This window comes from Heptranchias perlo, unplaced genomic scaffold (genome assembly GCF_035084215.1).
Source record: "Heptranchias perlo isolate sHepPer1 unplaced genomic scaffold, sHepPer1.hap1 HAP1_SCAFFOLD_184, whole genome shotgun sequence".
Classification (NCBI taxonomy): Eukaryota; Metazoa; Chordata; class Chondrichthyes; order Hexanchiformes; family Hexanchidae; genus Heptranchias; species Heptranchias perlo.
Window position 1 is genome coordinate 25,640 of NW_027139120.1, and position 14,336 is coordinate 39,975.

Consider the following 14,336-nt stretch of genomic DNA (forward strand, 5'->3'; position numbering starts at 1 on the left):
ATGGTACAGTAATACACATGGTGCAGTATTACACTGTACAGTATTACACATGGTGCAGTATTACACTGTACAGTATTACACATGGTGCAGTAATACACATGGTGCAGTATTACACTGTACAGTATTACACATGGTACAGTAATACACTGTACAGTATTACACTGTACAGTATTACACATGGTACAGTAATACACTGTACAGTATTACACATGGTACAGTAATACACTGTACAGTATTACACATGGTACAGTAATACACTGTACAGTATTACACATGGTACAGTAATACACTGTACAGTATTACACATGGTACAGTAAGACACTCTTCCCTACATCCTGGTATCTTGTATGTTACAGTCTCTGAGTGCGAAGCGTCTGATTGGATCTCCAGTGTTGCTCAATGTCCAGTGATGGTGTCTGTAGATCCAGTCGGGGAGATGGACCTCAGATGCCCATCGCTGTTAACGATCCACAGCTGCTGATTTTTTTGAATCTGTTTGCTGCAGCAATGGCATAATAGTTCTTCTATAAAACACCACAGAGAGATGTTATTTAAACAGAGCTGAGACAGATGGAAGTATATTCTAAACAGGTAGCAAGTGTGTGTCTGTGCCTGTGTGTCTGTGTGCCTGTGTGTGTCTCTGTATCTGTGTGTGTGCCTGTGTGTGTATGTATGTCTGTGTCTCTGTGTGCATGTATGTGGTGCATGCCTGTGTGCTCATCTGTGTGTGTGAATGTGCATCTGTGTGTGTATGTGTCTGTAATCTCTGTATCTGTGTGTCTGTGTTTGTGTGTGTGTGTAGTCTCAATATGTGTGTGTGTGTGTGAGAGAGAGTCTGTTTGTGTGTGTGTCTGTAGTCTCTATATGTGTATTTCTGTGTTTGTGTCTGTGTGCGTCTGTGTCTGTGTGTGTTTGTGTGTGTGTCTGTAGTCTCTGTATGTGTGTGTCTGTGTTTGTGTATGTGTGTGTGTGCGTGTGAGTATGAGAGAGTCTGTGCGTGTGTGTGTGTGTGTGTGTCTGTGTGCCTTCGAATAGTGTCCTGGCATCTTTTACATCCACCTGAGAGGGCAGACGTGTCCTCGGTTTAACATCCAAAAGACGGCATCTTGGACAGGGCAGCGCTCCCTCAGTACTGCATTGGGAGTGTCAGCCTGGATCATGTGCTCATGTCTCTGGAGTGGGACTTGAACCCATGACCTTCTGACTCAGAGGCGAGAGTGTTACCCACCGAGCCATGATTTAAAATTATGAAGAGTTTTGATAGCATAAGTGCGGAAAGAGTATTTACTCTAGTTGGTTAGTCAGTGTTGAGGTGTCATCAATTTATAACTGTCACTAAGAGAGAGAGGAGAGAGGTTAGGAGAAGTATTTACCCAGAGATGGATGGGATGGGATGGGATGGGAGCAGTGAGTGGTTGAGGCAGAGACTACTGTATTGTTTAAGGGAAGAGCAAATAAATAATTGAAGCAGTGGCAGGTACAGGACAATAGGGAGAGACAGGCCAGTGAGTGTAGTTTTGGACTGCCCTATGAGAGAGCCAACACAGATATGATGGGCCGAATGGCCTGCAGCAATGGAATGATTGAAAGGCAGACACTGAACTCTCACCTTCCACAGGCGCTTCATCACATACTTCTTCAGCAGGAGCTGGGACTTCAATTGGATCTTGCTGTGCCTCATTTTCTCTGCGATGTTTTTCAGCCAAGGATGCTTCAGGCACTGAGCAGCACTGATCCGACCACTGCACATACAGACCCATCACAACCTCAGTGTAACCGGTGGGACATAAAGCCCATTGACACAACTACTGACACACCCGAAAACACATCCACTGACACACTCACTGACACACTCACTGACACACTCACTGAAACACCCGAAAACACATCCACTGACACACTCACTGACACACCCAAAAACACATCCACTGACACACCCAAAAACACATCCACTGACACACTCACTGAAACACCCAAAAACACATCCACTGACACACTCACTGACACACTCACTGAAACACCCAAAGACACATCCACTGACACACTCACTGAAACACCCAAAAACACACTCACTGACACACTCACTGAAACACCCAAAAACACATCCACTGACACACCCACTGAAACACCCGAAAACACATCCACTGACACACTCACTGAAACACCCGAAAACACATCCACTGACACACCCACTGACACATCTACTGACACAACTGTGAACACACCTGCTGACACACTCAGGGACACACTCACTGACAAACTCACGGACACAACTACTAACAGGACTACTGACACAACTACTGATGTACTCACGAACACGACTACTGACACAACTCTGGACACACTTACTGAAACTCATTGACACATTTGCTGACATGCTCACTGACACTGGCACATCTACAGACACACTCAGACACAAATACTGACACAATCACTGTCACACTGACACACTCACAGACACACTCACTCACTGACCATGTTCTGAACTCTACCTCTTTTCCCTGATGAGAAGATTTGCGATAAAATCTTTTGCTTCCTCTGAGACGTTTTCGAAAGCCTCATCGTCGAAGCTGCAGTCGATGGTGAGAACATTAGTGAGGGTCTCGGCATCCGTATCGCCCAGAAATGGTGACAGCCCACTCAAACTGTACAGGGCAACAAGGCACAGGGCACTGAGAGGGCAAGTTACACAGAGTAACACCAATAAAAACACACATTCAACACACAGACAAGAGTCATTTACACATGAGAATTGTCAGATCACAGCGTGTGTGAGGGTTACAGACTGACAGACACCAGTCTGAGAGAGAGGGTTACAGTCTGACAGATTCCAGTCTGAGAGAGAGGGTTACAGACTGACAGACACCAGTCTGAGAGAGAGGGTTACAGTCTGACAGATTCCAGTCTGAGAGAGAGGGTTACAGTCTGACAGATTCCAGTCTGAGAGAGGGTTACAGTCTGACAGATTCCAGGCTGAGAGAGAGGGTTGCAGTCTGACAGATTCCAGTCTGAGAGAGAGGGTTACAGTCTGACAGATTCCAGTCTGAGAGAGAGGGTTACAGTCTGACAGATTCCAGTCTGAGAGAGATGGTTACAATCTGACAGATTCCAGTCTGAGAGAGAGGGTTACAGTCTGACAGATTCCAGTCTGAGAGAGAGGGTTACAATCTGACAGATTCCAGTCTGAGAGAGAGGGTTACAGTCTGACAGATTCCAGTCTGAGAGAGAGGGTTACAATCTGACAGATTCCAGTCTGAGAGAGAGGGTTACAGTCTGACAGATTCGAGTCTGAGAGAGAGGGTTACAGTCTGACAGATTCCAGTCTGAGAGAGAGGGTTACAGTCTGACAGATTCCAGTCTGAGAGAGAGGGTTACAGTCTGACAGATTCCAGTCTGAGAGAGAGGATTACAGTCTGACAGATTCCAGTCTGAGAGAGAGGGTTACAGTCTGACAGATTCGAGTCTGAGAGAGAGGGTTACAATCTGACAGATTCCAGTCTGAGAGAGAGGGTTACAGTCTGACAGATTCCAGTCTGAGAGAGAGGGTTACAGTCTGACAGATTCCAGTCTGAGAGAGAGGGTTACAGTCTGACAGATTCGAGTCTGAGAGAGAGGGTTACAATCTGACAGATTCCAGTCTGAGAGAGAGGGTTACAGTCTGACAGATTCCAGTCTGAGAGAGGGTTACAATCTGACAGATTCCAGTCTGAGAGAGAGGGTTACAGTCTGACAGATTCCAGTCTGAGAGAGAGGGTTACAGTCTGACAGATTCGAGTCTGAGAGAGAGGGTTACAATCTGACAGATTCCAGTCTGAGAGAGAGGGTTACAGTCTGACAGATTCCAGTCTGAGAGAGAGGGTTACAGTCTGACAGATTCCAGTCTGAGAGAGAGGGTTACAGTCTGACAGATTCCAGTCTGAGAGAGAGGATTACAATCTGACAGATTCCAGTCTGAGAGAGAGGGTTACAGTCTGACAGATTCCAGTCTGAGAGAGAGGGTTACAGTCTGACAGATTCCAGTCTGAGAGAGAGGGTTACAATCTGACAGATTCCAGTCTGAGAGAGAGGGTTACAGTCTGACAGATTCCAGTCTAAGAGAGGGGGTTACAGTCTGACAGATTCCAGTCTGAGAGAGAGGGTTACAGTCTGACAGATTCCAGTCTGAGAGCGAGGGTTTCAATCTGACAGATTCCAGTCTGAGAGAGAGGGTTACAATCTGACAGATTCCGGTCTGAGAGAGAGGGTTACAGTCTGACAGATTCCAGTCTGAGAGAGATGGTTACAGTCTGACAGATTCGAGTCTGAGAGAGAGGGTTACAGTCTGACAGATTCCAGTCTGAGAGAGATGGTTACAGTCTGACAGATTCCAGTCTGAGAGAGAGGGTTACAGTCTGACAGATTCCAGTCTGAGAGAGAGGGTTACAGTCTGACAGATTCCAGTCTGAGAGAGAGGGTTACAGTCTGACAGATTCCAGTCTGAGAGAGAGGGTTACAGTCTGACAGATTCCAGTCTGAGAGAGAGGGTTACAGTCTGACAGATTCCAGTCTGAGAGAGAGGGTTACAGTCTGACAGATTCCAGTCTGAGAGAGAGGGTTACAGTCTGACAGATTCCAGTCTGAGAGAGAGGGTTACAGTCTGACAGATTCCAGTCTGAGAGAGAGGGTTACAGTCTGACAGATTCCAGTCTGAGAGAGAGGGTTACAGTCTGACAGATTCCAGTCTGAGAGAGAGGGTTACAGTCTGACAGATTCCAGTCTGAGAGAGAGGGTTACAGTCTGACAGATTCCAGTCTGAGAGAGAGGGTTACAGTCTGACAGATTCCAGTCTGAGAGAGGGTTACAGTCTGACAGATTCCAGTCTGAGAGAGAGGGTTACAGTCTGACAGATTCCAGTCTGAGAGAGAGGGTTACAGTCTGACAGATTCCAGCCTGAGAGAGGGGGTTACAATCTGACAGATTCCAGTCTGAGAGAGAGGGTTACAATCTGACAGATTCCAGTCTGAGAGAGAGGGTTACAGTCTGACAGATTCCAGTCTGAGAGAGAGGGTTACAGTCTGACAGATTCCAGTCTGAGAGAGAGGGTTACAGTCTGACAGATTCGAGTCTGAGAGAGAGGGTTACAGTCTGACAGATTCCAGTCTGAGAGAGAGGGTTACAGTCTGACAGATTCGAGTCTGAGAGAGAGGGTTACAGTCTGACAGATTCCAGTCTGAGAGAGAGGGTTAAAATCTGACAGATTCCAGTCTGAGAGAGAGGTTTACAGTCTGACAGATTCCAGTCTGAGAGAGGGGGTCACAATCTGACAGATTCCAGTCTGAGAGAGAGGGTTACAATCTGACAGATTCCAGTCTGAGAGAGAGGGTTACAGTCTGACAGATTCCAGTCTGAGAGAGGGGGTTACAGTCTGACAGATTCCAGTCTGAGAGAGAGGGATACAGTCTGACAGATTCCAGTCTGAGAGAGAGGGTTACAGTCTGACAGATTCCAGTCTGAGAGAGAGGGTTACAATCTGACAGATTCCAGTCTGAGAGAGAGGGTTACAATCTGACAGATTCCAGTCTGAGAGAGGGGGTTACAATCTGACAGATTCCAGTCTGAGAGAGAGGGTTACAATCTGACAGATTCCAGTCTGAGAGAGGGGGTTACAATCTGACAGATTCCAGTCTGAGAGAGAGGGTTACAATCTGACAGATTCCAGTCTGAGAGAGGGGGTTACAGTCTGACAGATTCCAGTCTGAGAGAGGGGGTTACAATCTGACAGATTCCAGTCTGAGAGAGAGGGTTACAATCTGACAGATTCCAGTCTGAGAGAGGGGGTTACAATCTGACAGATTCCAGTCTGAGAGAGAGGGTTACAGTCTGACAGATTCCAGTCTGAGAGAGGGGGTTACAGTCTGACAGATTCCAGTCTGAGAGAGAGGGTTACAGTCCGACAGATTCCAGTCTGAGAGAGAGGGTTACAATCTGACAGATTCCAGTCTGAGAGAGAGGGTTACAATCTGACAGATTCCAGTCTGAGAGAGAGGGTTACAATCTGACAGATTCCAGTCTGAGAGAGGGGGTTACAGTCTGACAGATTCCAGTCTGAGAGCGAGGGTTACAGTCTGACAGATTCCAGTCTGAGAGAGAGGGTTACAGTCTGACAGATTCCAGTCTGAGAGAGAGGGTTACAGTCTGACAGATTCCAGTCTGAGAGAGAGGGTTACAATCTGACAGATTCCAGTCTGAGAGAGAGGGTTACAGTCTGACAGATTCCAGTCTGAGAGAGAGGGTTACAGTCTGACAGATTCCAGTCTGAGAGAGAGGTTTACAGTCTGACAGATTCCAGTCTGAGAGAGAGGGTTACAGTCTGACAGATTCCAGTCTGAGAGAGAGGGTTACAGTCTGACAGATTCCAGTCTGAGAGAGGGTTACAATCTGACAGATTCCAGTCTGAGAGAGAGGGTTACAGTCTGACAGATTCCAGTCTGAGAGAGAGGGTTACAGTCTGACAGATTCCAGTCTGAGAGAGAGGGTTACAGTCTGACAGATTCCAGTCTGAGAGAGAGGGTTACAGTCTGACAGATTCCAGTCTGAGAGAGAGGGTTACAATCTGACAGATTCCAGTCTGAGAGAGAGGGTTACAGTCTGACAGATTCCAGTCTGAGAGAGAGGGTTACAGTCTGACAGATTCCAGTCTGAGAGAGAGGGTTACAGTCTGACAGATTCCACTCTGTGAGAGAGGGTTACAATCTGACAGATTCCAGTCTGAGAGAGAGGGTTACAGTCTGACAGATTCCAGTCTGAGAGAGAGGGTTACAGTCTGACAGATTCCACTCTGAGAGAGAGGGTTACAGTCTGACAGATTCCACTCTGAGAGAGAGGGTTACAGTCTGACAGATTCCAGTCTGTGAGAGAACATAAGAAATAGGAGCAGGAGTAGGCCATACAGCCTGGTCTGCCATTCAATCAGATCATGGCTGATCTCCAAACTCAACTGGATTTTCCCGCTCTATCCCCATATCCCTTGATACCCTTAGTGTCCAAATATCCAACGATTTCAGTCTTGAATATATTCAACGACTCAGCATCCACAGCCCTCTGGGGTACAGAATTCCAAAGATTCACAACCTTCTGAGCGAAGAAATTTTTTCTCATCTCGGTCCTAAATGGCCGACCCCTTATTTTGAGACTATGCCCCCTAGTTCTGGACTCTCCATGATGTGGAGATGCCGGTGATGGACTGGGGTGGACAAATGTAAGGAATCTTACAACACCAGGTTATAGTCCAACAGTTTTATTTTAAAATCACAAGCTTTCGGAGATTATCTCCTTCGTCTACTCACTACTTCTCCTTCACTACTCACCTGACGAAGGAGATAATCTCCGAAAGCTTGTGATTTTAAAATAAAATTGTTGGACTATAACCTGGTGTTGTAAGATGCCCTAGATTCTCCAGCCGGGGAACCAGCCTCTCAGTATCTACCCTGTCAAGCCCTCTAAGAATTTTATATGTTTCAATGAGATCACCTCTCATTCTTCTAAATTCCAGAGAGTATAGGCCCATTCTACTCAATCTCTCCTCATAGGACAACCCTCTCATCCCAGGAATTAATCTAGTGAACCTTCACTGCACCCCCTCTGAGGTAAGTATATCCGTCCTTAGATAAGGAGACCAAAACTGTACACAGTACACCAGGTATGGTCTCACCAAAGCCCTGTACAATTGCAGCAAGACTTCCTTACTCTTGTACTCCAACCCCCTTGCAATAAATACTAACATACTATTTGCCTTCCTTATTCCTTGCTGTACCTGCATGTTAACGTTCTGTGTTTCTTGTACAAGGACACCCAAATCCCTCTGAACACCAACATTTAATAGTTTCTCACTATTTAAAAAATATTCTGTTTTTCTATTCTTCCTACCAAAGTGAATAACCTCACATTTCAACAACAACAACAAATTGCATTTATATAGCGCCTTTAACGTAAAACGTCCCAAGGCGTTTCAAGGGAGCGATTATCAAACAAAATTTGACACTGAGCCACATAAGGAGATATTAGGACAGGTGACCAAAAACTTGGTCAAAGAGGTAGGTTTTATGGAGCAACTTAAAGGAGGAGAGAGAGGTAGAGAGGGGGAGAGGTTTAGGGAGGGAATTCCAGAGTTTAGGGTCTAGGCAGCTGAAGGCACGGCCGCCAATGGTGGAGTAATTAAAATCGGGGATGCGCAAGAGACAAGAATTGGAGGAGTGCAGAGATCTCGGAGGGTTGTAGGGCTGGAGGAGGTTACAGAGATAGGGAGGGGCGAGGGCCATGGAGAGATTTGAAAACAAGGATGAGAATTTTAAAATCGAGGTGTTCCTGGACCGGGAGCCAATGAAAGTCAACAAGCACAGGACTTGGTGAGGGTTAGGATAGGGGCAGCAGAGCATTGGAATAGTCCAGTCTGGAGGTAACACAGGTATGGATGAGGGTTTGAGCAGCCAATGAGCTGAGGCAGGGGCGGTGGGGTAGGGGAAGGGAGGGAAGAGGCAGAGGCAGCTGAACGGATGGTCTCAATCTTAGCGACAAAAAATTCCATGAACTCCTCACACTTTTTGTTGGAGGTGAGGGTGGAGGGGACAGGGGAGAGGGGTTTAAGAAGACGGTTTGTAGAGGGGAAGAGAACCCGGGGATTATCTTTGCATTCCAGGATGATCCTGGAATCATGAGCAGTTTTGGGAGAGGAGAGCAGGACCCGATAGTGCTTTATGTGGTCCAGCCAGATCTGGCAATAAATGGCTAAACCAGTTGTCCGCCATAAATGTTCAAGTCTGTGTCCCTAGGATTTAAGGGAGCGGAGATGAGGGGGAACGACCAGGGCGAGAGGCAGTAATGGTTTTAATGGGGGCAAGGGCATCAAAGGTGGAGGTGAGGGTGTGATTGAACAAATCGGTAGCTGCAGAAATGTCGTGGTGATTGGAGGGCCAAAGGCTAGACAATTGGGAATTTGAAAGTGCCGTTGTAAGAGACCTGGAGGAGATTTTTCCAGCGGCGGAAAGGAAGTGGGATTGGGAGGGGGAAAAGGGAGGTGGGCGGAGAGTGGTATAAGGAGGTGATCAGAGATGGCCTTATCCGTGATTGACACGATGGGAGTTGAGAGGCCATGTGAGATGGCACGGTCGAGGGGGTTGGCAGTGAATATGGGTAGGGGGGTTTATATGGAGGGAGCGATTCCCCACATTATACTCCATCTGCCACCTTCTTGTCCACTCACTTAACCTGTCTATATCCCTTTGCAGACTCTGTGTCCTCCTCACTTTCCCACCTAGCTTTGTATCGTCAGCAAACTTGAATACATTACACTCGGTCCCTTCATCTAAGTCTGTAAGGACTTGCACAACACCAGGTTATAGTCCAACAGTTTTGTTTTAAATCACAAGCTTTCGGAGCTTTCCTCCTTCGTCAGGTGAGTGAAGGGTTCTAAAAACGCATAGCATATATAGTCAGAGAACAATGCCCAGTGATTACAGATAATCTTTCCAACTGCCTCCTATCACATCTCGGCTGGGAGACGATCACAGCAATCAAAGGAGTCGTTGGTGTTCAGACAGGTTAGCCACGGAAAGCATTACATCCCAGTATACTGAATACACAATGGGTCAGATTACAAAGACAGAGAGAGAAAGAGACCCGAAAGGCAGAGAGAGACAAAGAATGTCCAGTTGTATTAAAAACAGATAACTTTTTGATGCTGGTGGGGTTACGTGTAGCGTGACATGCACCCGAGATCCTGGTTGAGGCCGTCCTCATGGGTGCGGAACTTGGCTATCAATTTCTGCTCGACGATTTTGCGTTGTCGTGTGTCTCGAAGGCCGCCTTGGAGAACGCTTACCCGAAGATCAGTGGCTGAATGTCCTTGACTGCTAAAGTGTTCCCTGACTGGGAGGGAACCCTCCTGTCTGGTGATTGTTGTGCGGTGTCCGTTCATCCGTTGTCGCAGCGTCTGCATGGTCTCGCCAATGTACCATGCTCCGGGGCATCCTTTCCTGCAACGTATGAGGTAGACAACGTTGGCCAAGTCACAGGAGTATGAACCATGCACCTGGTGGGTGGTGTCCTCTCGTGTGATGGTGGTATCTGTGTCGATGATCTGGCATGTCTTGCAGAGGTTACCGTGGCAGGGTTGTGTGGTGTTGTGGACGCTGTTCTCCTGAAAGCTGGGTAATTTGCTGCGAACGATGGTCTGTTTGAGGTTGGGTGGCTGTTTGAAGGCGAGCAGTGGAGGCGTGGGGATGGCCTTAGCGAGGTGTTCGTCGTCATCGATGACATGTTGAAGGCTGCGAAGAACATGACGTAGTTTCTCCGCTCCGGGGAAGTACTGGACGACGAAGGGTACTCTGTTGGTTGCGTCCCGTGTTAGTCTTCTGAGGAGGTCTATGCGATTCTTCGCTGTGGCCCGTCGGAACTGTCGATCGACGAGTCGAACGTCATATCCCGTTCTTACGAGGGCGTCTTTCAGCGTCTGTAGGTGTCCATTGCATTCCTCCTCGTCTGAGCAGATCCTGTGTATTCGCAGGGCCTGTCCATAGGGGATGGCCTCTTTGACGTGGTTGGGGTGGAAGCTGGAAAAGTGGAGCATCGTGAGGTTGTCCGTGGGCTTGTGGTAGAGTGAGGTGCTGAGGTGCCCGTCTTTGATGGAGATTTGTGTGTCCAAGAATGAAACTGATTCTGAGGAGTAGTCCATGGTGAGTTTGATGGTGGGATGGAACTTGTTGATGTTATCGTGTAGTCTCTTCAGTGATTCTTCGCCGTGGGTCCATAGGAAGAAAATGTCGTCGATGTATCTGGTGTATAGCGTTGGTTGGAGGTCCTGTGCAGTGAAGGAGTCCTGCTCGAACTTGTGTATGAAAATGTTGGCGTATTGGGGTGCGAATTTGGTCCCCGTGGCTGTTCCGTGTGTTTGGGTAAAGAACAGGTTATCGAAGGTGAAGACATTGTGATCCAGGATGAAGCGGATGAGTTGTAGGATGGCGTCTGGAGATTGGCTGTTGTTGGCGTTGAGTATTGATGCTGTTGCAGCGATGCCGTCATCGTGGGGGATACTGGTGTAGAGTGCCGAGACGTCCATCGTGGTGAGAAGTGTTCCTGGTTCAACTGGTCCGTGGGTACTGAGTTTTTGTAGGAAGTCTGTAGTGTCGCGACAGAAGCTGGGGGTTCCCTGCACGATGGGTTTCAGGATGCCCTCGACGTATCCAGAGAGGTTCTCACACAGGGTTCCGTTGCCTGATACGATAGGACGTCCGGGTGTGTTGGCTTTGTGTATCTTTGGGAGGCAGTAGAAGTCTCCCACGCGGGGAGTACATGAGACGAGAGCACGTAGGACGCTTTGAAGGTCTGGATCGAAGGTCTTGATCAGTTTGTTGAGCTGGTGGGTGTGTTCTTTGGTCGGATCTGCGGGTAACCGTCTGTAGTGTTCCTGGTTGTCCAGTTGTCGGTATGCTTCTTTGCAATAGTCCGTTCTGTTCTGTATGACAATGGCTCCTCCTTTGTCCGCTGGTTTGATGACGATGTTGCGGTTGGTCTTGAGAGCGTCGATGGCGTTGCGTTGTGCTCGGGTGACATTCTGGACTGTCTGGTGAGTGCGGCTGATGAATCTGGCATTGACGCATCTCCTGACAGCTTGAGCATACATGTCAAGCTGAGGGCAGCGACCCTCCGGAGGAGTCCAGTTTGACCACCATCACACGAGAGGACACCACCCACCAGGTACATGGTTCATACTCCTGTGACTTGGCCAACGTTGTCTACCTCATACGTTGCAGGAAAGGGTGCCCCGGAGCATGGTACATTGGCGAGACCATGCAGACGCTGCGACAACGGATGAACGGACACCGCACAACAATCGCCAGACAGGAGGGTTCCCTCCCAGTCAGGGAACACTTCAGCAGTCAAGGACATTCAGCCTCCGATCTTCAGGTAAGCGTTCTCCAAGGCGGCCTTCGAGACACACGACAACGCAAAATCGTCGAGCAGAAATTGATAGCCAAGTTCCGCACCCATGAGGACGGCCTCAACCGGGATCTTGGGTTCATGTCACGCTACACGTTACCCCACCAGCAGGAAAATAAAGTTATCTGTTTTTAATACAACTGGACATTCTCTCTCTCTCTCTGCCTTTTGGGTCTCTTTCTCTCTCTGTCTTTGTAATCTGACCCATTGTGTATTCAGTATACTGGGATGTACTGTTTTCCGTGGCTAACCTGTCTGAACACCAACGACTCCTTTGATTGCTGTGATCGTCTCCCAGCCGAGATGTGATCGGGGGCAGTTGGAAAGATTATCTGTAATCACTGGGCATTGTTCTCTGACTATATATGCTATGCGTTTTTAGAACCCTTCACTCACCTGACGAAGGAGGAAAGCTCCGAAAGCTTGTGATTTAAAACAAAACTGTTGGACTATAACCTGGTGTTGTGCGACTCCTTACATTTGTCCACCCCAGTCCATCACCGGCATCTCCACATCATTCATCTCAGTCATTAATATAGATTGTAAATAGCTGAGGCCCAAGCACTGATCCTCGTGGCACCCCACTAGTTACAGCCTGCCAACCCGAGAATGACCTGTTTATCCTACTCTCTGTTTTCTGTCCGTTAACCAATCCTCTATCCATGCTAATATATTACCCCCAACCCCATGAGCCCTTATCTTGTGTAACAACCTTTTATGTGGCATCTTACCGAATATACTACATCCACTGGTTCCTCTTTCTCTACTCTGCTAGTTACATCCTCAAAAAACTCTGATAAATTTGTCAAACACGATTTCCCTTTCAGAAAACCACACTGAATCTGTCCAATCATATTATGATATTCTCTGTTACCACTTCCTTAATAATGGATTCCAGTATTTTCCCGATGACTGATGTCAGGCTAACTGGCCTGTAGTTCCCTGTTTTCTCTCTCCCTCCTTTCTTGAATAGTGGGGTTACATTTGTTACCTTCCAATCCGCTGGGACCGTTCTAGAATCTAGGGAATTCTGGAAGATCACAACCAATGCATCCACTATCTCTGCAGCCACCTCTTTTAGAACCCTCGGATGTCGGCCATCAGGTCCAGGGGATTTATCAGCTTTTAGTCCCATTAGTTTCTCAAGTACTTTTTCTCCACTAATATTAATTACTTTAAGTTCCTCACTCTCATTAGCCCCTTGGTTCCCCACTATTTCTGGGATTTTTTTGTGTCTTCTACTGTGAAGACAGATACAAAATATTTGTTCAACGCATCTGCCGTTTCTTGATTCCCCATTATAATTTCTCCTGTCTCAGCCTCTCTCACAGACAGGGGTCTGTCAGTCTGTAAGGCTCTCACTCACAGGCTTGGATCTGTCAGAATGTTCCCCCCCCCTCTCACACAGGCTGGGATTTGTGAGACTATAATCCTCTCTCACAGACTGGAAGAGGGTGACAGTCTGACAGATCCCAGTCTGTGAGAGGGGGGGTTACAGTCTGACAGATCCCAATCTGTGATCGACAGTATTACAGTCTGACATATCCCATTCTGAGAGACAGTCTAACAGTCTGACGGATCCCAGTCTGAGAGAGGGTTACAGTCTGAAAGATGCCAGCCTGTGAGAGTGGGTAACAGCCTTACAGATCCCAGCCTGTGAGAGACAGTGTTACAGTCTGACAGATCCATCTCTGTGAGAGACTGTTACAGTCTGACAGGTCCCAGCCTGTAAGAGAGAGGGTTACAGTCTGACAGTTCCCAGCCTGTGAGAGCGGGCTACAGACTGACGTAACCCAGACTGTGAGAGAAGGTTACAGTCTGACAGATCCCAATCTGTGAGAGAGAGGGTTACAAACTGACATATCCCAGTTTGTGAGAGACAGTGTTACTGTCTGGATGATCCTAGTCTGTGCGAGAAAGGGTAAAAGTCTGACAGATCACAGCCTGTGAGAGAAGGTTACAGTCTGACAGATCCCAGTCTATGAGAGACACTGTTACAGTCTGACAGATCCCAGTTTGTGTGAGAGAGGGTTACAGTCTGACAGATCGTCTGTGAGAGAAGGTTACAGACTGACTAATCCCAGGCTGTGAGAAACAGTGTTACATCCTGATTGATTCCAGTTTGTGTGAGAGAGTAACAGTCTGAGAGATGCCAGATTGTCAGACTGATCCCCCCTCTCTCACATACTGCGATCCGTCAGACTGTAACCCTCTCACGCAGGCTGGGATCTGTCAGACTGTAGCCAACTCTCTGACAGACTGTGATCTGTCAGTCTATAACCCTCTCTCACACACTGGGGTAGGGTGACAGTCTGAGAGATCCCAGCCGGTGAGAGAGAGGGTTACAGTATGACAGTTCACAG

The 14,336-nt window shown here is 47.7% G+C and overlaps 1 protein-coding gene across 1 annotated transcript in view; it reads right to left on the bottom strand.

The window, feature by feature from the left end:
• Positions 1-316: 316 nt before the first annotated feature.
• The window catches only part of LOC137309850 (myosin light chain kinase 2, skeletal/cardiac muscle-like), a 251,228-nt gene continuing 237,208 nt past the window's right edge, over positions 317-14,336 (bottom strand). The window contains exons 8-10 of the mRNA XM_067977865.1: positions 2,493-2,645; positions 1,610-1,742; positions 317-524 (exon numbers count right to left, since the gene is read on the bottom strand). Of these exons, the coding sequence (XP_067833966.1) occupies positions 444-524; positions 1,610-1,742; positions 2,493-2,645 (367 nt within the window). The 3' untranslated portion in view covers positions 317-443. The remainder of the gene's footprint in view (positions 525-1,609; positions 1,743-2,492; positions 2,646-14,336) is intronic.